This window comes from Alligator mississippiensis, chromosome 2, assembly GCF_030867095.1.
Source record: "Alligator mississippiensis isolate rAllMis1 chromosome 2, rAllMis1, whole genome shotgun sequence".
Taxonomy (NCBI): domain Eukaryota; kingdom Metazoa; phylum Chordata; order Crocodylia; family Alligatoridae; genus Alligator; species Alligator mississippiensis.
In genome coordinates, this window is record NC_081825.1 from 57,308,950 (window position 1) to 57,336,118 (window position 27,169).

The 27,169-nt window shown below is 47.8% G+C and overlaps 1 protein-coding gene across 5 annotated transcripts in view; it reads left to right on the top strand.

The window, feature by feature from the left end:
• The first annotated feature begins 20,223 nt into the window (after window positions 1-20,223).
• Window positions 20,224-27,169, top strand: part of SLAIN2 (SLAIN motif family member 2) — a 53,320-nt gene continuing 46,374 nt past the window's right edge. For 2 of the 5 annotated variants that reach the window (XM_014594917.3, XM_059721707.1), the window contains exon 1: window positions 20,224-20,821. In XM_014594917.3, coding sequence (XP_014450403.2) covers window positions 20,451-20,821 — 371 coding nt within the window. In that variant the 5' untranslated portion in view covers window positions 20,224-20,450. The remainder of the gene's footprint in view (window positions 20,822-27,169) is intronic. The other 3 variants (XM_059721704.1, XM_059721705.1, XM_059721706.1) reach the window with 3 other exon arrangements.

Below are 27,169 nucleotides of genomic sequence, written 5' to 3' on the forward strand. Positions count from 1 at the left end.
TCGTATTACTGTAAAGGTATCTAAGATGACTAGCATGTTCTGTTGGTAACTTTCCTCTGATGACCTTATTAAAATTATCCATATTTCCTCCAATCCTATATCCAGGATTTTACCCACCTGTGAACATTTGTCACCAATCCCCATCAAAACTCATACAAAGCGAATTCAACTACAAAGTTTGGTGGCCCATATCTGGCAACAATTTTTTTTATTAGTACGTAGTATACATTGTATAATTACCTGTGTTCTCTCTCTCTCATCTTCTGTTTTTATATATAGAAAAGTAATTAGGCAGAACATTTCTTTCAACATAAATATAAATGGAACCTTTCAGATCCCAAAGTTATGAAATCTGTTCATTTTAAATATTTGTATTCCATACAAAATATGGTATCTTTTCCTCACCACAAAATATAAGTATGATGAAACTTGGCCTTAGAGGCCCCTCAAGACACAATTTTTCCCCCTAAAATTGATTTGGCTTGCTAATTAAGGTGTGGCAGTGCTGTATGCAATGTACTGGTTGACTTTTGGAGATGGTATAACAGGAAATTGCCTCATATGGGTGGTGTTTTATGGGTTTCATTCACTGAATATTACAACAGCAACTAAAATAATTGTTTTATGTAAACATAAATCACTGTCTTCTTGACAGGTAGATAGCTTTCTTTCAGTGATCTGAATCACTTTACTGTGACTATAATATGTCTTATGCTGCACTCAGCATATTTATAAATTATGTTCTTTTCAAATGGTTGATGAACATGAAATACTAGTTCTTAACTTCAAGTCAAAATTAAAAGATTGCTTTTTTATGAATATACATACTTGTATAGTCATACATAAAAAGGGAAAACTCATACAGGTTTCTGAATACAACCTTTTTTAAAGAATATTTTTAGGAACTTTTAATAGTCTCCTTTTTTTGTGCTCAGCCCACAATGCTTTTAGACTTCATTGCTTCCAGGGGCAGAATATATTTCTATGCTCTAGTTTAGTTATGGAACTCCATCCCGGTCCAGTTTCACTATAGATGTGTGCTATATTGAAACTAATGGGAGGATGGCATTTAAGTCAGATCTCCTCACATGATAGCCCCTTGCAGTTTAGGCTGTGTGAAACTTCAGTTGCTGATTTGATTCAAAGGAGATTCAGCCTGATTCAGCGGCCAGATCTCCAAATCTGAATCAAATCAGGAGACCCATTAATCTCTCCGAATTGAATCAGAAGCCTTTGATTCAATTCGGAGAGATTTGGAGATATTCGACAATTCAGCCATAGACACAGTTTTATATGTTTTTTCTACATACCTCAAGGTACCAGGCACAGCTCATGAATGCTGAGAAGGTGGGGTGGATGGAGTGTCCCACAGGAGCATGGGGGGGTGGGGTCCCTTGCACACACAGTGGCAGACCCAGAAGTGGGCCAGAAGTACTTCCGCTCCACTTCCAGGTCCGCCATAGAGCATGTGGCGGACCGCCCCACCTGCCCCTGGCTTGGTGACTGGTGCCTCCTGGGTCTGGGAGGGCACCTGGGATTCCCTCCATGGCCAATCGCTGAGCCAGGGAGGTGTGGCGGAGTTCCCCCTATGCACTCAGCGGTGGACCCACCCAGCACTCCCGGGGGATGCCCCGCCATCTCAGCATTCACAAGCCATGCCTGGTACCTCAAGGTACATAGAAAAAACATATAAAGCTGTGTCTATGGCTGAATCACTGATTCTCCAAGTCAGAATTGAATCTTCAGACTGAGATTTGTCTCGGGCAGCCGGAGCCAACCAGAGGATCGCTAATTTAATCGAACGTCAGGCGGGCCGGCGATGGAGAGGCGAGACAGCTTATTGGTTTTAAAAGATTGCTTTTACTTATGCCGCGTGGAATGGCAGCGCAGGCCTCGAGGTAGCTTGCTTGCATTGTCACGGATAGCAAAACAAGTTACGAGTTAACGAATTTATGAACGAAAAGGAACCTGCAGGATAACGGGGGTACGTCAGGAGGACCTGGTGACAGGGTGGGTGGGTGATCAGTCTGCCAAGTTTCCTCGATCACGCTACAGAGTTCTCCGTAGTTACTCTGCCGCGTGCTCAGAGGTCTCTGGCTTGGGCAGAAGCTGCATGAACTTTTATATGTCCGGAGTGACCAATAACGGACTGCTAGGTAGGAATAACTAATGAGGCGGAACGTGACCAAATTTGAAAGTAACTGCGGTTATTCAGGGCAGTTCTATTGTGACAGGGGCACTCAACTCATTTGGTTATGACATGCCCCCTTGACCATGTCACAATAGACAAGGGAATTAGGTTACAGGCAATTTTTGTCCAGGAACTCGTTACTGTTACAAGGTTTAGCATAACACGCGGATATATATATATATATATATATATATATATATATATATATACACACAAAAGTGGACAGTTTAACAAGTTTTTTGGGTTTTTTTAACAAACTATAAAATACGATTTATATATACAACAATGATTATCGTGATCAATGGTAAACACAAGGTAACTGAGAGTGGGGTATTAGATTAATGCCCCCTATATGGAAACACACACTCACACATACACACACGTATATATACACATATATACATATATACACACGAAGACATATTTGTTTAGTGGAGTAACCTCATTATGCTCTTATTATAAGAAATTTTAATTATACTTGATTTAAATCGTAGCTCTTAGAACACTGATTTTCTGTACCGTCATTACCAATTTAACCATAATTATTATTAAGCGGCCTTTTATTTTTCCACTCAACACATCATGGCTTGGCTTTGTTGCGTAAAGTTTTGAACAGGCTTTAAAACAAAACAAAACAAGTATGTACAAGACAATTTTGTAAACTAAGGGTGTAAACACGGGGTCATTAACAGAAAAGGAGGAACCGTAAGCACATGGTGAGGTTATCTGTTGATGGGCCGTTAGTTATGGCTTTGGCCCAAAATGATAGAAGATTCAGAACCAAGTTGGAGGTCTCGAAGTCAGCTCCCGTTCGCCGAGGAACCTGTCGGTAACAGCAGGAATAAAGTGACGACCCTGCTCGCAACATATAAGTAGGCGGCTATTGCTGTGCTGACTTGGATGTGCCGTGGTCTAGTGCTCGGTGGTCCTCATGATCGGGCAGTCACAGATTACCGCTTCGTCACCGTCGAGCCTGCAAGGGAACAAACAAACAAACAAACAAACAAAAGGAAAGAGGAAACTGGTAGAACAATAAGGCGGCGAGCTAGCCAGTTGCGATGAGCCAGGGTTGGTAATCGGTCATCGTTTCTTCTTATACATCGAACCTGAAGCCCAGTTCATTTGCTAGGTTCCGTTGGCCCTCGTCCCCCAGGGTCCGCAATTGTCGCTTCGTAAGCCCGGAGCGGTGTAGGAGGAACCCGAACATGGCCCTCTCCTCCGGCGTTCGTTGCGGCAACGGTTGCGATTCTCGTGGGGCGTCGGGCTCATAACGCCTCGGTCTTTGGGCTTCGATGGGGTACACCGAGGGTCGGTGTTCCGCGTTACTGGAGACTCTCGCGGACGGCTTCATAAGGGCTTGCAACCGTGGGAGGTGGCTCAGGAGGTTTCCCGCCTGCTGCCCGGTCATCGGGTTGAGGAGAAGTCGAAGCATTGTGGTGTTGTCTCCCCCATAGACCTCTATGCAGGCTTCTATGCTGTCAAGGGTTGTAGGAACAGTCCCAGGGTTCCATAGATGATGGTGAGGCCACCCTCCTCTGCACTGAGCCCATGTCAGTCCCAACTGGTGTACGCTGGGGCTCCAAGAGGCATATGATACCCCTATTATGGCCAGCAGGAGTTGTTCCGTGCTGACCTTTGGTGGGCGGCCATCATGCCACGTGTGGGATTTGTAGCTAACTCGGCCTTCAACAGGCGCTGGGAGTGGGATGGGCCAGTGAGTGTTACTCGCTACCACTTCTAGGTCGGTGGCGTGCCCTCCACTCCACAAGGCTTGGCAGGTTAGGAAGTCAGCCTCCTCCAGGTCTAGCAAGTCCGACCCAAATTCCACTACCAGGCGTCCTAACCACATAGCCAGGGTCTCTTCAGGCTTCAGTTTTGATTCTTTGTACAGTTCTTTCACTTCCCCCCGCGTGTGGGTGCGGCATGTAGTGGTAATGCGGGTCGCACCCTGCGCATCTGTAACTTGCTTAACTAGCGCTATCGGGTGGACCGCAGTTGGGAGGGGCGTTGGCTCGTCGGGCGGGAACGCCAAGTAAAACTTCTCTCCCTTCTAAGGGGGCGGTTCCCCTGCTCGCGCTACACCAGGGGGTAGGGTTTCTTTTGGCACCACTCCAAGGGGCGGGGCCGAGGACCGCGCGACCACCCCTTCTTCCCCCAGACTTTTCGCGCACTCTTCTTTTTTCCCGGCGCCATCTTGGAATGGCGGCAGCTCGGGGTTCTCTGATGGTTTAGAGCTTTTCTTTACTGCCGCCGCCTCAGCCGTCTGGGCGGCTGTGAGCAGTTGAACCTCTAAATTTGCGTTTTCCCACAGCAAGGTTGTAATAGTGCGGAACATTATGTTCAACATTTTCCCCTTGTCCCACTTCGGGCCCGTCCACCGCACCACGACACAGTCCTCTGACTCCAACTTTTCCCGGAGATCCGAAAGCAGCTCATACCCCCTTGACCTGGGCGCTAGGGTCGGGGGATTGAACTGGTCAACCGGTGTTGGTTCTCTGCCCTCTCTCACACACCTTATACAGCGGGCGTACTCTTGGGCGAGAGTTGGGTCTGCTACGCCCATCGGTTTTACTCCAGCAAGGGACACAGTGCCTACTTCGTCTTGGGGTCTGAATCGGACCCGCTTGTTGCTCACCAAGCACCCAAACGCCCCGGGGTGAAGGTGCGCCTCCCATTCGTTTGAAACTCCTTCTTCCCCTTTTAGCGAAAGGTAGCCGCTGATGAGCCTTTCGGTCGACCCGCCCGCTTGGTAGTATGCGATGTGGGCCCATAGCTCATTCGAGTCAGCCACATGGTGCCCCCCGGTGCGCCAGGGGCAACACTCAATTAGAATCTTCTCCACCGCCGTGCCCTTGGATCCTGTTCGTGATGCCATGTCTCGGGCGGCCAGAGCCGACCAGAGGATTGCTAATTTAATCGGACGTCAGGCGGGCCGGTGATGGAGAGGCGAGACAGCTTATTGGTTTTAAAAGATTGCTTTTACTTACGCCGCGTGGAATGGCAGCGCAGGCCTCGAGGTAGCTTGCTTGCGTTGTCACGGATAGCAAAACGAGTTACGAGTTAACGAATTTATGAACGAAAAGGAACCTGCAGGATAATGAGGGTACGTCAGAGGACCCAGTGACGGGGAGATATTGGTGGGTGATCAGTCCGCCAAGTTTCCTCGATCGCGCTACAGAGTTCTCCGTAGTTACTCTGCTGTGTGCTCAGAGGTCTCCGGCTTGGGCAGAAGCTGCATGAACTTTTATATGTCCGGAGTGGCCAATAACGGACTGCTAGGTAGGAATAACTAATGAGGAGGAACGTGACCAAATTTGAAAGTAACTGCGGTTATTCAGGGCAGTTCTATTGTGACAGGGGCACTCAACTCATTTGGTTATGACAAGATTCAGCTGAATCGAATCAGGACAGTGATCCGCATCGGCTAATCGAATCACTGTCCCCCGAATCCAAATCCAATTTTGAATTTCCAAAGCCAAATCGAATCCTGCCCACTTCGCACACCCCTACCTACCAGTTAAAAGGATGCTAAAAAGTCAAGAACTGGATGTGTTACACACTGATCCCTCTATATAACCTTGTGCCATTGAATGTAAAAGTCTGATGTTTCTTAGTAGGAAATTACCAAAAGTCATTTATTCTTTGAAGAAGTTGCAGAAGGCTGAGGCTCAAACTTTCCCAGTTAAATATGTTTTCTCCTTTCTGATAAGATGTAGATAAATGCAGGGAGATCTAAGTTAGGAAATACTAGCTAAGCTACAATGTTTACTTTAAGTGAGCAAGCCTATCTTACCAGTTTTCAAATGAAGTTTAGGAGGGACAGCTCCTGTAATTCTACTGTGCATGCAAGAGTTTAATAAACACCTATATGCTGGCCAGAGCATGTATGGGCATGTTGAACACCTGTTTTTCTAGGGGTTGGGAAGCAACAGTTTTTCTATAAGAGTCTAAACAAAGCTTCTTAGAAAAAACTCCAGTTGTTCCATCTTGAAGCTAAATGTAGTTAAAAATAATTGCTACCTATTCAAGCAGTAGAATAACTAGGGGTGGGTAAGTGTAGCCCTGGGTGAGAGTCATAGTGGATGGGTTGGTATCGACCTGGAAGGGTGTGGGGTCCTGCAGGGCTCGGTCCTTGGACCGATACTCTTCAATGTCTTCATCAGCGACTTGGACGAGGGAGTGAAGTGTACTCTGTCCAAGTTTGCGGATGACACAAAACTGTGGGGAGAGGTGGACACACCGGAGGGCAGGGAACAGCTGCAAGCAGACCTGGACAGGTTGGACATATGGGCGGAAAACAACAGAATGCAGTTCAACAAGGAGAAATGCAAAGTGCTGCACCTAGGGAGGAAAAATGTCCAGCATACCTACTGCCTAGGAAAAGACCTGCTTGGAGGCACAGAAGCAGAAAGGGATCTTGGAGTCCTAGTGGACTCCAAGATGAACATGAGTCGTCAGCGTGACGAAGTAATCAGAAAAGCTAATGGCACTTTATCGTGCATCAGCAGATGCATGACGAACAGAACCAAGGAGGTGATACTTCCCCTCTATCGGGCGCTGGTCAGACCGCAGTTGGAATACTGCGTGCACTTTTGGGTGCCACACTTCAAGAGGGATGTGGATAACCTGGAGAGGGTACAGAGAAGGGCCACACGTATGGTTAAGGGCTTGCAGGCCAAGCCATATGAGGAGAGACTAGGGCACCTGGACCTCTTCAGCCTCCGCAAGAGAAGGTTGAGAGGCGACCTTGTGGCTGCCTATAAGTTCATCATGGGGGCACAGAAGGAAATTGGTGAGGCTTTACTCACCAAGGCGCCCCTGGGGGTTACAAGAAATAATGGCCATAAGCTAGCAGAGAGCAGATTTAGACTGGACATTAGGAAGAGCTTCTTCACAGTTAGAGTGGCCAAAATCTGGAATGGGCTCCCAGGGGAGGTGGTGCTCTTCCCTACCCTGGGGGTCTTCAAGAGGAGATTAGATAGGCATCTAGCTAGGGTCATCTAAACCCAGCACTCTTTCCTGCCTATGCAGGGGGTCAGACTCGATGATCTTTTGAGGTCCCTTCTGACCCTAACATGTATGAATCTATGAATCTATGGGTGCTGATTTAGAGAGGGCACCAGATGGCAGCCTTTGGAGACCCCACACCATGGGGGCTACTGCAGCCAATATGTGAGAAGCCCAGGTCACAGACTAGCAGCCACCAGAGTGTGATAAACCCATGCCACCATAGGTAAGACTATACCCAGCCACCAACCCACTGCTCTCCAGCACTCAGTACAAAAACCCTCTCGCTCTGCCCTGGGCACTGAAATAGCTAGGAACACCTCTGTGTTCAAGGAGTCTCCTAAGAAATATTCTACTGGGTGGGGGTGGAACGCAAGACTGAGAGGCCATATTCTTCTGGTTCCATCAACAGCAAAGCTGTAACTGCCCTAAATTACAGTTTCCATGAGTACATTATAGAGTGAAGTGTTAGAGAACTATTGCTACCCAACTTTGCCTCCCTACTAATTTTGCACCACAGAACTCCAACCATGCCTGCCTTGTTCTGCAGACAGAAGTGCAGCTCCCTGTTATAACCAAGCGTTCTGAATGATAACAATCCCCTGGACCAAACAGAAGTTCACTGTTGGTTCCAGGCGGAAGGGAATCTGGCTATGGCTGCCAGCCTGCAGCTGGTTTCCCCTAGCAATAGCCCCTGCTCCCTGCTTATTTGCAAAATTTTCAGAATGGGAGGGTGGAAAGAGAACAGAGGGAGCTCCTTCTAAGGGTTCCCCAGCTGGCACTGGAGGGTGGAATGAGTTAATTGGAGCCCCTCCCCCCCACCTCAGGGGGGCTCCAATACACCAAACTCGCCCTTCAGCAGGGGCTGAAAAACCGCCAGACTGGACTCTCCCTTTCCCCCACTCCCATTCTGAAAACAGTGACAGGTTGGCAGGTAGCACAGACAGAAGTTTCAAAGAATGCTGTTTTTAAACATCTTCATCTGACCCCTCATGCAATGGGTGTTCAGATTTTCACCTGATTGGCAATTTTTGAAGCTGTCTGCAGCCCTGCACTTGTACTTAGCCATGGCTATAAACTGCTTTCTGTGGCCAGATCAGATGAAAATTGTCACTTCTGTCTGTGCCCAAAAGATTTCCAGTGTCTCTAAGCCCAAGTGGGGAGTACAGAGTGGAAGTGCTGCTCTCTCCCTAAGTGCATGGAGGCTTTTTTTTGTTCAACTTTTTCCCCTACTTACACGGCAAAAGGACAGCTTGAAGGGCAACTGTTCAAAGATATCAGTGGCTGTTTTCATTTCACCTAAAAATTCACTGTCTCTGGTCTTATAGAAAAAAATTTCACAAGGGAATATTGTGGTGAGCATCATTCCTGGCTGCCTTTGACTCACTAGCCAGCATAATCAGATAACAGCTAGATTGACTGGAGAAAGCATTAGGAATGAGTCCAGAAAGGGGCATTTGTGCCTCTGGAGCTTTAGCAAGACACCTTAACTGCTCTGTCAACATACAACATGCCCAGTAAGCTTAAGTATTGTCTCTTTGAAATGAATTGTATAAAATCCACAGAGGCTTCCTGTTGGGAAGGATCTTTCTAATTGGGCAAATACTGGTTTGGAGTATGGATAGCTGGGATATCTATAAAAGTTTTTCTCACATGGTATACTGTTCTTCATGTCCACAAAATTCCCCTTCCACTAGGGCTACAAACTGGTGCTCCATACATGAGAACATACCTCTCTTCAGGCAAGAAGCAAAACATGGCACAATTAGTGCAGTTCACAAATGATATCTCTGTTTTCTTGTTGCTGTGGCAAAACTGTACCTACAAAGTAAAGCTTCCCTGCCACACAAAACTACACAGAAGCTCCTAATGTTAGCTATTCCAAGCTTTCCGCTCTATCTTCCTAGAAACTAGCCAAACTAAGTCAGCTCCAGGCCATGGGAGAGGGTTATCAACAAACTCACTAAATCAAAGCCATCCACCTGAAATGTGGTATTCCTTAATACTGACCAAGACAGTCCCCCACCTTGAGCATAGACAGATGCACCAGACTGCCAAAGGTTAGTGCTGACTTAGTTAAAAAGCACTTGGAAGGGCTGGATGGATACAAGTCAGCCAGCCCGGATGACCTCCATCCACGGGTGCTGAAGAAGTTGGCCAGTGTCATAGCTGAGCTGCTGGCCCAGCTGTCTGAGCTCTCACGGTGATCCAGCCAGGTCCCTGAGGACTGGAAAAGGGCCAATGTGGTGCCCATTTTTTAAGAAGGGGAGAAGGGAGGAGCCGGGTAGCTTTAGGCCAGCCAGTCTTACCTCTGTCCCTACGAAAATACTAGAAAAAATCATCAAAGAGGGTATTTGTGAAGGCCTAGCAGGGGAAACGATGCTGAAAGAAAACCAGCATGGGTTTGTCACAGGTAGATCCTGCCTGACAAACCTTATAGCCTTTTATGACAAGGTCACACACTGCCTTGACACAGGAGCTGAGGCTGATGTCATCTACCTGGATTTTAAGAAGGCCTTTGACACAGTTTTGCATCCTATTCTCATAGGGAAGCTAACGGGCTGTGGAGTGGACGCTTACACAGTCAGGTGGGTGGCTAACTGGCTTATGGACCACACCCAGAGAGTGGTGGTGAACGGGTCGTTCTCGGCCTGGAAGGAGGTGGGCAGTGGGGTCCCACAGGGTTCGGTCCTTGGACCGGTGTTATTTAATATCTTCATCAGAGATTTGGATGAGGGTGTGGTGAGCACCCTCTCCAAGTTCACAAATGATACCAAATTACACGGCAAAGTTCATACACCAGAAGGCAGGGAGCAGATACAAGGCAACCTGGACAGGTTGAATCAATGGGCAGAACGTAATAGGATGCAATTCAACAAAGATAAATGTAAGGTACTCCACCTAGGAAGGAGGAATCCCCAGCACACCTACAGGTTGGGAGATGTCCTCCCCAGCAGCTCAGAGGCTGAGAGAGATCTTGGAGTCATAGTTGACTCCAAGATGAACATGAGCCGGCAGTGTAACAAAGCCATCAACAAAGTCAATCGCACCTTGTCGTGTATTAGTAGATGCATGACCAACAGATAGAGGGAGGTGATGCTCCCCCTCTATGCAGCATTAGTCAGGCTGCAGTTGGAGTACTGTGTCCAGTTTTGGGTGCCGCACTTCAAGAGAGAGACGGAGAATCTGGAGAGGGTTCAGAAGAGGGCCACTCGTATGACTAGTGGTTTCTGTGAAATACCCTATGAGGAGAGGTTGAGAGATCTAGATCTCTTCAGCCTATACAAAAGACAGCTGAGGGGTGACCTTGTAGCCACCTATAGATTTATCAGGGGAGAACAGCAGGGAATTGGGGATGTGCTGTTTACCAGAGCACCCCAGGGAGTAACTAGGAATAATGGGTGCAAATTATTGGAGAGTAGATTTAGGTTAGACATTAGGAAGAAATTTTTTACAATAAGGGTGGCCAGAGTCTAGAATGGGCTTCCAAAAGAGGTTAACTTGGAGGTCTTCAAGAGGAGGCTTGACAGTCACCTGGCTGGGGTCGTCTGACTTTGGTCCTCTTTCCTGCCAGGGGCAGAGGGTCGAACACAATGATCCATTGGGTCCCTTCCAACTCTATAATCTATGAATCTATGAAACAAAACACTCAAAGCTGCACTCCTGAATCAGTCAGACAGCAAAGACAATGACTCAGTCACTTACAAACCACATAATCAGTACACTCCTCTAATTGTATAAGAAATTGCCTCTTAAATACTGCCAAATAATCATCCTAATAGAGCAAGAACTTCATGGAAAAGAAAACAGTAGCATAAGAGGCCCTTGAGTGAATTTCACATTCTCAGTATAAGAGATCTTTTCCTCTCTCACACCTCAGTTCCTCTGACCAACCAGTTTCTGAATGTATATAAATCTTTACTGAGCCCTAAAGCATCACTGAAGAAATTGTGTATAGAAAAAAAATAGGGAAATAAAATTGCTTTGCTGTTTTTCTTCCCCTGGTTCACCAACAAATGGGAACAGAATGCTCATTACCTTGTGTCATAGAGAAGTCGGGCTGGAAAGCACCTCTAATACAACTTCCTGCCTGAAGCAGGATCATCCCTATCCAAACCATCCCATAAGGCCACAATCTAAATGCTATATAAGACTATCCTCCACCTTGACACAACAGAGACCTAACACCCTAACCTGCCACAGGTAAAGCAGGGGAACCATGGCAACCAATGTCCTATAACCAATGTCCTATAATAAATCCCCACCATTATATTGGTGCTGCATCTTTCACCTTTCTTTACCCAAATGCATTCTGCTTTGCCACCTTCTTTCTCCTGAATCAGGAAACAAATATCTGTGTTTATTGACATACAAGGAAACACTGCCACCCTTTTTCCCAACCCTGCCCTTCCAAAACAGAATAACACTCTTGATGTTCACATTCCAGCATATTGGTGCTGTCCCATCAGGTCTCAGTGATAACAATCAAATCATAGTTCTTTTCACAGGCTGCAGCTTCCAACTCACTTGTTTATTCCCCATACTTCTCACATTTGTATATATGCAGTTGTATATATGCATTGGATGTATTTTGCATTTTGACTTCCTTGCTTCCTTTCTGTGCCACTTGTTGTAGTCCTGCAACTCTTTGGCCCTTTCCCAGGGTTGAGTTGCTTCTTCGAGTCCTTTCCCCTCTGGACTGCAGGCTCTGTTGCTGGAGGGTTTTGATCACTGTCCCCTGTGAAACCTAGTTTAAAACCCTCCTTACTAAGTTGGCCAGATGTTGCCCAAAGATGCTTTCTGTTCTCATCAGATGGATGCCATCTCTTGATAGCAGCCCTCCTCACAGGAACGTCCACCCATTGTCAAAGAAGCCAAAGCCTTGATGTTGACACTGCCTTCTCAATCATGCGTTCACTTCCAGGATACAACGGTCTCTGCCTGGACCCCTGCCTTCCACAGCATAATCAGCGTTCTCACTATTCTCAATGTTCTTGAACTTATCACCTGTTTGATAAGTTAAATAGGTTGAGCTTATTAAATCTCTTTCTGAAAGGCGTTTTGTTCAGGCTTATAGTAAATTTTCTGACTGTTTTTTTGCACATTCTTCAGTTTTTCAATGCCATTTTCAAAAGGTACAACTCAGAGGTATGTGCAATATACCAGCATTCGTTTACACAGGCAAAATTGCCTTCCTACTCACTCCACCGTTTATACATCCAATGATTGCATTGGCCTTTTTTGCCATAGCTTCAACCTTGTCCACTATGACTCCTAATTCCTTTTTTCAGTGACTGCTGGCCATGATAGGTATGGCCTGGATTCTTTATACCCATATATCTGACTGCATTTTCCTGTTTTTAAAAAAAAATTGTTTGACCAGATACAGTTTATCAATCAATCCAGGTCACTCTGTATGTTGTCATAATTATTTTCCACTCTGCCTTTCTTTGTGTAAAATACAAATTTTACCAGCAGTGATTTTATATCAACTTCCAGATTTCAGGTGAAAATATTGAATTATGTTGGATGTAGAACCAATCCTTGTGGAACCCCGTTAGAAATACCTCATTTGATGATGATTCCCTACTGAAAACTAATTTTTGAAATGTCAGTTGCCTAGCTTTTCAATCTATTTAATGTGTGCTTTGTTTATATTGTATAGTGATGATGTTTTCCAACAAAAAGCACATAAAGAAGCAGATTTTGAGTCCTTCTTGGTCCTAAAGGAAATTGTCCTGACATCAAAATGGTGTGGGCCAACATATATGCATCTGTGATAGCCTGGTACTAGCTTGATGGTGGAGGTCTTTCAGGGAGAGGTTAGAGAGGATACAGGCTGCTCTATGCTCCAGTGATTGTAGGCTGTGAAGCAGATAATAACATTGTCAGAAGTTAGAACAGCCCTTAGAGTGGTTACATCAGCATGAATTCCATTAATGTATGCAGGGTCTAATTTCTAAGTGGTAGATTTTCTTAATAACTCTTAAAAGATTTTCTTTATCTTCCTAACTAAAGGAGATGCTTATAGGGAAATGTATAATTTATTTATTTAGAAAACTTTAAATGGAGTTCTTTCCAATGTTTATGAAAGAAGGAAAATGCCTAATATGGTGTATGTGTATAAAACTGAAGACTTTCAACACCCGTCATTTTAAACTACTCAAGAGAGTCTCACCAAACTCTAATTGTTTTCCCTTGCTCAAAAAGGTATACAGAATAAGCCAAATGTACAACACATATCTATTTCTGAATTAATTAGAAACATAGAAAAATATATTTTCCAATTTACATAGTTTCCAATTTACATAATTGAAATGACTGAATTAATTTTGTTCAAGCTTTCTAACATGAACTTCCCTCCCACACACACATTTTATTAAGACAAGACATGGGATAATTTAAATGATAGGAGGAAGGCTATAAGAATGAAAGTTGGACTAAATGTAAAAAAGAGATTTAGTACATTATATCTTATTCAGAATAATTCTGGCATGAGGCTAGGGTATACTATACAGTAGTGATTCTTCTTTAATTTGTGTTGCATGCTTTGAGAACCTTTGAAAAAAAGTGCTATAGAAGTTTACATTATTTTATTAACATTCTTAATTCTGTTTATTTGGGTAGAGATAGGATAGCATTCAGAATTTGTGAAAAAATGAAAAACAATACTATCTGTTTTTTAGTAAGCTTTAGGAAAGTTAAAGCCACTATATCAGAAGTGGAACCCACACAGTAGGGATTTATAGATTCTAGTTATGAAACAGTGCATGTTACCATTTATGGAAACTATATGGACTGCTATTTCTGCTGTGTAAAAGGAAGTTGAACTCAACAAGCAACATTCAAGCACTGCTCTGTAATAATTCCAGTCTGCCCAGAAATTGTTGTGCTTTCTAATATGCTTTGTTTTGTTTTGTTTTTAAGTTTCTTCCTTGCATATACTTTATTCCTTCTTTATTACAGGAACCAAGGACAAGACCAGGAATATGGAGGATTGCTGGTATTCCCAGATCTGATCAGTGTCATAGCAGATCCCATGGTAGGTGGAAAGGGGGCTGTGGAATGTAATGACAAAAGTGGATATGGAAAACAGAAAATAGGAAAATTGTCATCACCAAAAGTAGGACAACCTGAAGGAAATCTTCACAGCTGGAAGAAGTATCTCATTACTACCAGGTGCTGAGTATGAGATCCTGTGAGAACAACTTGCACAAACCAACTAGAGCAGTGTGCTCAACCTCCAGCCCACAGGCAGAGCTAACCCAAGCAGGGCACAGGGCCAGGGGCAAATCAGCCCAAGCAGGGCCCCATCCCCGCTCTGATCTGGGTCCCGGACCTGAAGAAGCTGCTGCTGCTGGTGGCGGCATTGGCAGTGGGAGAAGGGTGGGTAGCAAGCAGCTGGACGCGGAGCCACCACTCCACTCACCTCCACGCTGTTCTGCCCCACTCCATGAGGCCCCCCAAAGTGCAGGGCCCAGGGTGGTCTCTCTTATTAACACCCCCCCCGGGACGGTCCTGTCTGCAGGTCTCTCCATGTGTCAGGAAATTTGCCAGGAGGGGAGTGATGGCAGTATCAATTGCCATTCCCCTGCTGCTAAATTTCCAGACCTGGGGGGAGCCCTGCAGGCAGGATTTATAGATTGTAAGGCTGGAAGGGACCTTGGAAGATCATCTGGTCCAGCCCCCTGCACCAAGCAGGAAAGATATCTGGGGATCAGGTGACCCCATCAAGCTGACTGTCTAGTTTCCTCTTGAAGATTTCCAGGGTGGGTGAATGCACCACCTCTGGAGGGAGCTTATTCCACAGTCTGGACACCCTGACTGTGAATAAATTTTTCCTAATGTTGAGCCTGAATTGGTCTTCCAGGAGTTTGTGGCCATTACTTCTAGTTTTCCCCTTGGGTGCCCTGGTGAACAGTTGCTCACCGAGCCCTTGATGTACTCCCCTAGTGTAGCGATAAACTGCAACCAGGTCCCCTCTCAGCCTTCTTTTCTTCAGGCTGAAGAGTCCCAGATCCCTCAGCCTTTCCTTGTATGGCTTGCCATGTAAGACTCTGATCATATGCGTGGCTCTTATTTGGACTCTCTCAAGCTTGTCCATGTCCTTGTTAAAGGGTGGTGCCCAGAATTGGATGCAGTACTCCAGCTGCGGTCTCACCAGTGCTGAGTAGAGCAGAAGAATCACCTCCTTGGTATTGCTGGAGATGCATCAATTGATGCATGCCAGAGTATTATTTGCCCTGCTGGCTACAGCATCGCACTGCCAACTCATGTTCATACTGTGGTCTATTATTACCCCCAGGTCTCTTTCATTCAGGGTGCTAGTCAGAATGATGCAGCCCTGCATGCTAGATTGCACTGGCTCATGGTCAAGCCAGCATGCGGAGTCATTCTGAGGCTGCATCCAAAGCAAACGCCAGTCCACATCTGGGTTTAGGCCAGTGCATGGCTGGATCTGGCACGAGGAGTTGGGCCGTGTGCAGGGTTGGCCTAGTGCATAGCAGGGTCTGGTGCATAGGATCACATCCACAGGCCGACCCTGCAAACTGACTCCATACTGTATTCAGCCTGCAAATTGCCATCGTATGCAGGATTTGGCTTGCAGACTGGCCCTGTGCCACTCATCTGGCCTGCAGGACCACATAGGCTGAGCACCACTGAGTTAGAGGAAAGGCTTTACTGACTGCAGAGGCAAGAATTTAGAACTCTTGCTTAGCCCAAACTAGATGGACCTCAGACCAGGCCAAGAGTGTATCAACGATGTAAAACAAAGAATTTTCAGTAGAGTTTCCTTTTTCAGAAGAGTAGTGAGGATGTTCACCAAGGGACAGGCAGCCAGAAAAACAGTCTTTCCCCTCCTGGAGCATGGACTAAGAATGTCATTGGAAGAATAACTAAAATAGATTGTCAAGAGAGGTTGTTTGGCAGTGAAGACCAGCACTGCATCAGCACTGCATATTGATTACATGAAGCGGATACATAAGCTTGGACATACCAGTCATACAAGCAGACATACACAAACATATATACAAACAGACATAGATGATCATACAAACAAAACCACTCCAGTAAGATGTTATAGTTACCAGCAGAAGTTACTCAATGGTAGCACTGGATGGCCAGTCCAGGCTTATTGAGGGTGATAGGAGTGGGGGTAAACAGACATGCCTGTGCTCCATGAGGTTGCAGAGACTGGATTCACCATCTTGGCTTGCATCTTACTTTTCAAGTCTTTGTTCAACATTGGGGTTTTTCCACGCTCAGTTTTTAATTAGAGGTTGTTTCTTCTGGTTTTCTCAACTTGAGGTCGTTCCAGTAAAGTTGGTATCTCTGAGTTGGTATTTCAGTCTTGAAGCATTGTGTAGTTGATATCTTTGCCTTGAAGCATTGTGTAGTTCAAATGGCAGGATATGCAAAATTCCTTCTTCTCATTATCTTCTTTGCACCTGATCACAGACAAGTTCTCCAGCCATTCATTAATTAGCTTAATTAGTTTACTGTCTGATAACTTATACATTGGCACCTTGTTGCTTACACAACCAGTTAAATTTTCTTCTGTTTTCATGCAAATAGTTACCATTTTTTCACCATTCACCCTCTCACACACTCTCACGTACACAGGGCATACGAAGTTCATTTAGTCATGTCAAGCAGAGAACAAGCACAAAATGGAGTTTTAGTTTTTCAAAAAAGACAATCATAGAGGTGTATCAATTCAATACTATTATCATTTAAACATAATAAGTAATATGCAAAAATTCATACTACAGGTAATCTGTTAAGTAAATGGGATAGGGCTTTGTGGAACACTGGAAAGCCCAGGAGGGTCTGTATGATTCAGATGCCCTCTGTCTCTATAGAAAGAGTATTACTATCCTGTGTGACTGATCAGGAGAGCATTAAACTTACTACAGATGTGGAGAGTGGTAACTGGGTAATGAGGATATAAATACCCACTTAAGTATGTAAAGCAATTTTTCTATCCAAGTATTAAAAAAGTCTGTAAGGGACCTATTTTTATCTTGGTTAGGTGTAAATGCTGGGATTCTAGTAAGAAACAAGTTGGAGATGCTCCTATATGAAATCAAACTTATGTGGCTGGTATTGAAACTTGGTGTAAGGGGCCTTATGGCAGGAATGATAAGACACAGATATAACAGGTGAGAAAGGGTGAGGGGCTAACACTTTAGTTCCAACATCATTACTTGTTACTAAGTGATGAGCTGGAATTACAGGATCTTGGATGCTTTTACATTAATGTACCCTCTAACCACATCAAATGTGGGGTTACATGTTAAATCTAATCTCACTATAGAATAGGGTGAACTGTTTTGGGGAGAAATATGCTAGCATGGGTGACTTCAACTTGAAGGATACCTACTAGGTATCTTCTGCATCTGTTAAAACTTCTTTAGAATTTCTAAAATAACAAGTGGTGGTTTCTTAATGTAGAATCATACATAGAACAAGGTGTAAATCCACTACTGGACCTAATACTGGCAAATAATTAAACACTGATCTAAAAGTTAGGAGTGGCCTATATTCCCGGTATCACCATGATTTACCTTGTGCAAAAAATATGACACTAAGCAGAAATTTCTATTTTTCAAACTTTTAAATGGCCAGTTTGCTAGCAATGGCATAATGCTTTAGAACAGGACTAGGAACATATTAATGAAGCTCTAAATAAAAACTGGAAGTTGGTTGAGAAGCTCATACTGGATATTCCAAATGCCACAACAGCACAGGCACAAAACATTAATGTTGGGCAAAATGGTTCTTTGAGCTAAAAGGAGAGACAGAAGCAGTGGTAAAAGCAAAATAAATAGATAAATAAAAATCCCATAATAAAAAGGGGGAGGGGGGATCAACTGGGTATCAAATTCAAGTAGAATTCAGCATGATAACAAAGCTTTTTAAAACTTTCTAAAGAACCCTAATTTGGGCACAAGTCCATTGCTATTTCAGTATTTAAAAAGGATAAAAGGGGTGTCCCAGGGAAATAAACGATGGTTAGCCTAAGGATAATGTGGTTGACATACTGGAATAATTTTGGTTTAGCAAACAATGATAGATTAATAGTATAATTAATGCCAGCCAGAGTATTTTAATGGAAGATAAATCTTGTCAGACCTTTTTTTTAAGAAGATTACATGTTTAGTTAATAGAACATTCCTGGATTTCTGCAAGCTATTTGATTTAGTACCACACAACAATCTGATTAAAAAGCTTGCATTCTGTCAAATTAACAAGGTACGGATTTGATTAAAAACTGGCTTACTGTTATTGCAAAATGTAGCTAATAGTGAGGTATTAGTTTGCAGGGCTGTTTCTAGTGGGATCCCACCAGGTTTGAATTACACTTTGATTCTTGGCAGGGCTCTGCAAAAAAAAATTGGCCGGGGTTGGGGATGTGCACGTGGGTCCCTGCCAGTGCTGTGGGGCTGGGGGCAGAAGTGGTGGCAGCCAGAAGGAGCTGCCACCTGGGCCACTTAGAAAGGCAAAGAGCCGGCGGGGGGGCTGACAGGCCGATAGGAGGGGTCTCGTCTCTTATGGGGGGGGGGGCTCACCCCCTCTGAACTCCCCTGTAATTCAAACCCTGCTCCCACAAAATTCAGGAAGAGCTGGTGGACTTGCATAGATCTGAGCCTTTCAGGTGAGACTGTTGCAGACAGAAGTGCAGCTCCCAGCTGTAACTCAGAATGATTTCTGCAAAGTGTTCTGAGTTACAATTTACCACAGACCAAACAGAAATTCATGGCTGGTTTCAGGAGGGGAAGGGAATCTAGCTGTGGGCTGGAAGCCTGCAGCCAGGTTCCCTTAGCAATGGCCACTGCTCTCTGCCAGTGCTGGATGTTTTCAGAATGGGAGGAGAGAAAGGCAGCAGAGGGAACTTGTTCTTGGGGTACCTGAGCTGGTGCTAAAGGGTGGGAAGAGTGAATTGGAGGCCAGTATACCTGCGGGGGACTGAAACCCCCCCAGACTGAACTCCCTTTCCTCCCTTTCACCCCTCCCATTTTGAAAACAGGCAGGGAGCTTGCAGACTCAAGTTACAGAAGACGCTATGTTTTAAAATGTCTTTATTTGATACCTCATGCGAGAGGGGTCAGATTTTCACGATGGCCAGTTTTTAAGCCATCTGCAGCCGCGCACTTGTGTTTGGTCGCAGCTATAAACTTTCCGTGGCCAGATCGGGTGGAAACGTCACTTCTGTCTGCACTGGCTGTCTTTCAAAAGAGGCAATCCCATTCAGCTTCTGAGAGAAATGTTCTGACCTGTGCAGGAAGGGTGCCGGCTTCTTCCACAGGACCTGGGAAGACCAGTCCTGCTTGCCCTGCCGCTGACAAACTGACCATGGTTGCAGCTGTCTAATTTCCAGGCCAAATTTAGGCTTCCACCCACCACCCCCACAGTAGGGCAAGAGCAGTGCAAGTGTGTGCAGACCAGGCTCTTTGGGTAGGTGTGATATCTTTTATTATATCCACTAAATAGATGGAAAAAATGTTCTTTACAAGCTTTCAGGCACAAACACCCTTCTTCAGGTATAAGGGGAGTCATGTGGGTGTGCATCTTTGCACGCCTGTACATGTGTGCAGGGCCAGATTAACCCTGTAGTGAGTGGGTCTTAGGCAAACAAACTCAAGGGCCCCCAGCTGAAGATGATATTTTATATTACCTTTTTTCCCCTCAATTATTTTAATATGTAACATTAGCACAACTGGCCCTTTCTTCAATTAGGGCCCTAGGCATGCGACTCATTTGCCTACGCCTTAATCCGCCTCCGCGTCGTGCGCACCTGCGGGGAAGTGCCCAGGGGAGGGGAGGGGAGGGGCAGGGCGGGGCACAGGTGGGAGCTGCTCGGACACGGCCCCGCCCCTCCCCTTGCCCCGAGGCTCCGAGACGAACCCTACGGCCCCGCCTCCTATGAGGTCAGTGCCGGCCCATTGTCCCCGCGGCCCTTCCGGGTCGGCCAGCCTCACTTTGGGCCGCGGCTGCGGCCCCGCCCCCGCCTAGGCTGCGGGCTGGCTGAGGCGTCGCAAGATGGCGGCGCCGGCCGGATGTGCGCGCGCCCCGCCCCGCGCGGGCCGGCGGCGCAGCTGACGAGGCGGCGGCTCCTGGGCCGAACCCAGCCCGGGGCGGTCACGGTGCCGGCGCCAGCGCCCGCCCGTGCGGCCATGTAGAGGGTCCGGCCGCTCCCACCGCAGCGGCGACTGGCCGCGTTCTTCCTGCGGCGGGACCGGGCCCGGCCATGGAGGAGGCGAGCGCGGACGTGAGCGCGGACGCGGAGGTGCGGAAGCTGCAGGAGCTGGTGAAGAAGCTGGAGAAGCAGAACGAGCAGCTGCGCAGCCGCCACGCCGCGCCCGCCGGCCCCAAGCGGCCCCTCGCCGGCCCCGGCCCGGGCCCCGCGGCCCCCGCTCCGGGCCCGGCCCTGGACCCTGCGCCGGACGGCCGCTGCCTCAGCCCCGGCGCCGGGCCACGGCGGCCGCCCGCGGACGAGCCCCGCGACGGCAGGGGCAGCGCGGCTGGGGAGGGCGGCGGCGGCCTTCTGGACGAGGTGGAGCCGCTGCGGCCCGACGAGCTGGAGTGCCTGGCGGGCGGCGAGGAGGACGAGACGGGCTGGTGAGCGGCGGGGCTGGGCTGGGACACCTTGCTGCCCAGGAGTCAGGAAGGAGAGACATGCCTGGCCGGCCGGCGTGGAAATGACCCCCTCGGTCTCCGGGCCCCCCGGCAGGCGGGCTCGGGTGGGCTGAGCTGAGCTCCCCCTGGCAGCAGCAGCAGCTGGTTATCGGAGCAGTGCCGAGCCATAACAAGGGCCCAAATCCTGGGGCTTCAGGCTTTAATGCAGTTGATTCCTAGCCCCCGGGGTGCAGCACCTTGTGAGCCTGGAGATGCTTTCATGGGTGCTGCAGGGCCCTTGCGATCTTAGCAGTGTTAGGTGTGCAGCCTGATAAACCCAAAGGTTTCCCATAGGGATCTGTTGTGCTAGAAAAATTCTACCTGTTTGTGAGCCGAGTTGTCTGCAACAGCAGAGCTGTTCTGCTGGCTTCGGCAGTCAAAACCAAGAGAAAGCTAAGGTAGAGGTCTCTGGGGCAGGTTTATCTGGGGCAGAGCGGAGCCCAGACCCAAAAGGTTGACAGCTGCTGTTTTAATTTCATGTCTCTTTCTGTCATGATGCATTGTGTTATTGTGTTTGTCTTGCACATCTTGATTATCCAGTAATTATCCAGGATGACCAACTTCCTTAAGGTAATTGCTGCACTGCTCTGTGGTGATCAGAACACACCCTGTGTTTCAAAGGAGCCCTCCTTGATGGTTCTTTTTGGTCTTAATTTTGTGACAGTATCAGTACAGGCCACAGCGTGTTACCAGGCCTTCCAGTGTCCTGCTGTTCAAGGGAGCAACATTACAACAGCATGATTGGTACCAAGGGCACAGAGCACTACCACCAGTATAGATGTGGGTACAGGACAAAATAGCAACCAAAATAACATGATTAGGGTGGCCTCAGAGCACCCTGGAGCAACTGGCAGCTTGCAAGTTAAGCTACTAACAGCTGCATTCTGTAGTTAGACCCAGTGACTAGGGGTGCGCCAAGGAAGATTTTTGTGGGCTGATATCAATGGCTGATCATTAACCAGCCGTTTTGACTGATACTGATCCAATTCCCAATATGCAGCCTCGCAGCTTGGAGAGCAGCATCTGGCTGGTAAGTTTGTTCGGGGGGGGGGGGGGTGCAGATTGAGGCCCCTGTGGTGAGGGAGGGGCTGCAGCAGGAGCAGGTGCTGCACATATGGTGGGGGGCAGCTCCTGTTGCTGTGTGTACCCCAGAGGAGGTGTGGGGGCCTGTCCCCCAGATTTGTGTGTGGGCAAGGGTGGGCTGCCACTGGGGGCTGGGCTAGGGCTGTCTTCCAGCCAGGCAGGGCAGCAGCACTTGGAGCGGAGGTTATGAGGTGGGGGGCTACGGCAAATTTTGGTGGGGCTGTAGCCCCCCCCTCCTAGCGCCACCACCTACCCCAAGCATAACCCCAGCCCAGTGTCCTGTCCTGCTCCCCCTCCCCCCCTCACTGGGAAGAGGCTGGTGCAGCCCCTAGCCTGCAGTGGGCAGCCCGCCTCCACCTCATGCACAGATCTGGAGAACACATGCCCTCCCATGCCTCCCCTGTGGGTGTGCGCAGTGGTGGGATCTGACACCACAGCAAGCTGCCCATGGCTCTCTCCTATGCCCTGCCCCAGCCCCACTTCCTACCTGTTTGTGGGATCCTTGATCTTCCCCCTCCCCCATGCCCCTTCCTTCCTACAGAGTTACTGGCTGGACGTTGCTCTCCAAGCTGCCGGGCTGCATTCCTGGCTGTGTGCATGCTGCGGCTGCACGTATGCACGTGGCATTTATCAGCAACATTATAGGCTATTGCCTTTTTTTGGCTTATGTGGCCGATAATGTCAATTTTCCTTCTATCAGTGCCAGTAATTATATGGCCTGACATATCGGTGCACCTTTTCCAGTGACTTTAAACATTAATTATATCAGAAACTGAAGTAAGGCATCAACACATGTAAGAGTTTTAAATATGCTTCTGTGTCTGAGGAGTGTTGTCGCTCAGGAAGGTGGTTGGACTCTGCTGAAGGTCCTGCCATTGGACTGGATGTCTGCTAATGAAGTACACTAGCTGTTGTCTTAAACACAGGAGTGTGCTGTCTTGCATGTATCAGTTAGCTGGAAAATGTGTTAAGTTAGTAAGGTTCTTTGTGTTTGTGGACAAACTTATGCTATTAAATTGCTGAACTGCTGATAGGGACTTGACGTACCTGAATTCTTTTGTCTCATTTTCAGGATGCAGTGTTATAGTTTTTGATGGTCCAGGAAATAAACAAGAAACAAGGTTTTCTTAATTTTTTTTATTAGATCAACTATATAGCTGTGAGAGACGGATGAGTTTTCAGACACAAAGTACCCTTTCTCAGGTCTGGGAAAGAAGTAGAGACAACCTAAGCTAAATAAATTATATGAATGGTTTTATCTGGGTTTTAGTTTAGGCTGTCACTGCTTCTTTCCCAGACCTGAGAAGGCATTTTGTACCCAAAAACCTTTTCATTGGTCTAGTACTGGGTTGGCAACCTATGGCATGCATGCCAAAGGTGGCATGCAAGATTATTTTAATTGGCACTCTCAGGCAAAGGAAGAAAATTTGTTTTGGGGGGCTAAGCATGCATCCATGTCCCTTCCCTCCTCAGGCAGGAAATTCTGCAGGGAAAGGGGTGGGAGGCATTGCCCAGTGCTGCTCTGGCTCTGGTGGGCGCTGCACCAACACTAGCTGCCTCCCTGCCCCACACTGCCTGTGCGGGCCCCAAGCCTAGGTCTGGAGTGGGGCAAGCCTTGTCTGTGGCACTGGACTGGAGGGGATGGAGCCCCGTGCCCACCCCACCAGACCCTGCATAGCAGGGGTGGGTGGAGCAGGGCACGAGATAGAGCCGCAGCTCATCCAGGGAGCGTGGGCAGGGGCGGTGGCTCCCACAGCTGCATGCGTTCCAGGAGGCACAGGGAGTGCGTGTTCTGGATCTGTGTGGGGCGGGGGAGGCTGAGACTGGGGCAGTGTCGGGCTCTTCCCGGTGTGGGGAGGCGCGTGCTGCACTCCAGGACTCCAGTGGTGGTGCTTGGGGGGGGTTGGGTGGGCTACAGCAAATCTTGGAGTTGGCTGCAGCCCCCCTCAGCCCCCTCCCAATGCTGCCACCACCCACCCTGAGCATAGTCTGCCTTCCCCCCACCACCACCCCTGTGCCTCCTCCAGGAAGAGCCTGGCCCCAGCCCACAGCTGCAGCCCACCCTGCCCCACACAGATCTGGGGCATGTGTCCCCCGGGTTGCATGTAGCAGCAGGAGCCGCACCCCCTGATGACCTGTTTGGGGCTCAGTCCCATGCCTTGCCCTGAGTACTGCACCTCCCCCAGCCCTAGCCCCACTCCCTCCCTCACTGCTGCCTGCATGCCTCTCCCTACCCCTGCTGCAGCCACCAGAAGCTTGTGGCCGGGCTGCTTTGTGGCCCTACCGCTGCCCTGTGTTTGGGAGGGGGCTAAGCTCTGTTAGTCTCCCCTTCCGCTGCTTATGCATTTTAATTTAATGTTAAATGAAGCTTTTTAAACATTTTAAAACCTTATTTACTTCACATACAACAATAGTTTAATTACATATAGTGAGAGACCTTATAAATGTTAAAATGTATTACTGGCACACAAAACTTTAAATAAGAGTGAATAAATGAAGACTTGGCACGCCATTTCTGAAAGGTTGCTGAGCCCTGGTCTAGTAAAAGATATTGCCAACCCCCCTCCCCCCCCCCCCCACACACACACACACACACACACAAGCTTCTCTCATTTTCAGGGGACTGATGAAATCGCATTTGGTTTAAGAGAAATTATTTAAGTATTTTAAGGGGTAAATTTTTAATTAAAATTAAGGCGGAGTCTCCTTCCATGAGGGAGAATTAAATTGTAGAGGTGCACCGATATATCAGTTGCCTATCAGATCAGCACTGATAAGAGAAATGACATTATTGGATCTTGGCTTTTTTTGGCTGTTGTAGCTGATAATGCTTACCAATAATTATGCCTTCTGGCCAGGGCCCTGGACGCCGCGGTTCCCTCCCCTACGGGGCTGGGGCCCCTGGATGCCTGGGTTTCCTCTTGTAGGTGGGCAACATTTTAGCCTGCAAGGGGTCCTGCTTGGGGGTCCTGGGAAAGGGGTGCAGGGAGCTCACATGCACATTGCCAGGAATATGGCTGGGCAGCATGGAGAGCAGCTCCCTACAAGTAAGTCTGTGGAGGGAAAGGGGCATTAGGGAGGGAAGGGATGTGGAGGGAGGCAGATTGAGGCCCTCACAGTAAGGGAGGGAGTGGAGCAGGGGCTGGGGGCATTGCCCAGCCAAGGTGGTGCATGGGATTCAGGGTAGGGAGCAGGACAGAGCCACAGGCAGCTCATCCAGGGAGTGGGGGATGGGAGACAGCTTTCTGCTGTTGTGTGCATCCCCCAGAGGAGGCATGGTGAGGTATGTGCCTTCCCCCCCCCCCCTCCCCCCCCCATATTTGAGTGCGGTCTGGATGTGGGCTGCTCTCTGTGTTCAGGGCTCTCCATTCTGCTGCATTTCCCTCTGGAGCTCTGCACCAGATGCGCACCCCCTGCCTACCAAGCAGTAGTGAAGGTGGTGAGGACCTCCCTCTGCCAAGTGGGCAGGGATGTGCAGCTGGCGCAGGGTTCCTGGGGTAAAGGCAGCGGGGCAGAGAGCCCAAACAAGTAGGCTTGTTGCCTTATCCTCAGCTCAGCCAGGTCCTACCCTTCCTGGGGCCAGGTTCATTCAGGCTCCCCTGCAGGACATGAAAGTTTCCCTTGCACCTGGCAGCAGCAGCAGGAGGGGAAAGGGACCCTTTTCCCCCTGCTCCCAGGACCTGGGGCCCAGCTGTGGGGGAAGAGTTGCCTGGTTTCTGCAGACCTGGAATAGTCCCATAGCCCTCCCCTGGGCAGAGGGAGGAGAGCAGGGAGCCTGGCCCAGAGACTACCTAGACTTGGGCAGCCAGGAAAGCTCCCACCTTCCCCCTCAGCCCTGCTGGGCAGGCTCATGCAGCTGCCCCTTGGCACTACGGGTCCAGGCTGGCAGGGGCTTTGTGGAGCCGGTTCAGCTCCCCCGCTCTCCGTGCTGGTGCAGTCCAGCCTGGCTCCACAGACCCCTGCCAGCCCATGCCCTCTGCTCCTACTGCCCTGCTGTGGGCCCTGCCAGCACTGGCCCTAGGACATTGGTGCAGGCCCTGCACTCCCGCTCACTTCCACTCCCCGCTGCCACTTTCCCCAATTTCCTGCCCGCCCTCCGGCCACTCTGAAGTACATGGCTCCCATACCCACATCCAGACATCCCCACAAACTCCCATAGGCAATCACTTCTGCATATACAGCATAAACACACACAAATCAGAACAAAAATACATTTTTAATTAAACTAAATTAAAATATATTATTATGTTTGTTTGATTTTTAGTATGTAATTTTGTTTTTTTCCCTTTAAGATGGCAAACCCTCTTCCCCAAAGGAGTACTTCCAGGGGCAGGGGAGGGACTTCCAGTGACAAAGGTCAGAGGTTAGGGGTGGGATGGTGGGGCACCTGTCAAGGTGGAGCTACCCATGTGGCCCTCGACAGCTTGCCAAAACTCGATAAACAGCCCTCAACCCAAAATAATTGCCTGTCCCTGATTTAGTATGTAAAGACTATTTAATCTTTATCACGTACTGAAAACTGTAAGCGGCACATATTTCATAATGGCTTCTGCATTGGTGTTTGCAACTCAAGAAGTAACTACAGGCACTCCTCACTTAACGACCAAGTTCCGTTCCTGCGACTAGGTCGTTAAGCAAATTGGTCGATAAGCGAGGAGCTGCCCCTTGATACTGCGTGCCTTGGCTTGAGACGCCGCGCTGCCATTTCCACAATACATTTCGTACAATACCAACTGCTCGGAGAGCTGGTCGTAAGTCTGCGCAGTCGTTAAACAGGTAGGTCGTTAAGTGAGGAGTACCTGTAATGATAATCCACTGACCCACCCCACAGAAGTTGAAGGACTTCACAAAGGAAAATATCATTTTTCTAATTTTTACAGATAACAAAACTGAAGCAAAAAGTGATTAAGTGGATTGCCCAACTGGTCAGTGGCAGAGATTGAACCAGGTTTTCTGCCTTGCAGTCCACTTGACTATTGTGCATCCTAAAACTTAATGTCTACAACAAAAAAAAGTGTTTATTCCATCAGTATCATTTTTGCTGTCTCAATAATTTTTGCTCTTTTACTGTAGGTATTACACTAAGAGATATTCAAATACTTACATTTTAGAAATAAAGCAAGTTTAATACCTAACATGAAGTGTTAAGACTTGGTGAAATTTTGCAGATTCCAACTCGCAGTACTACAAATTCTGTAAAACAAAATT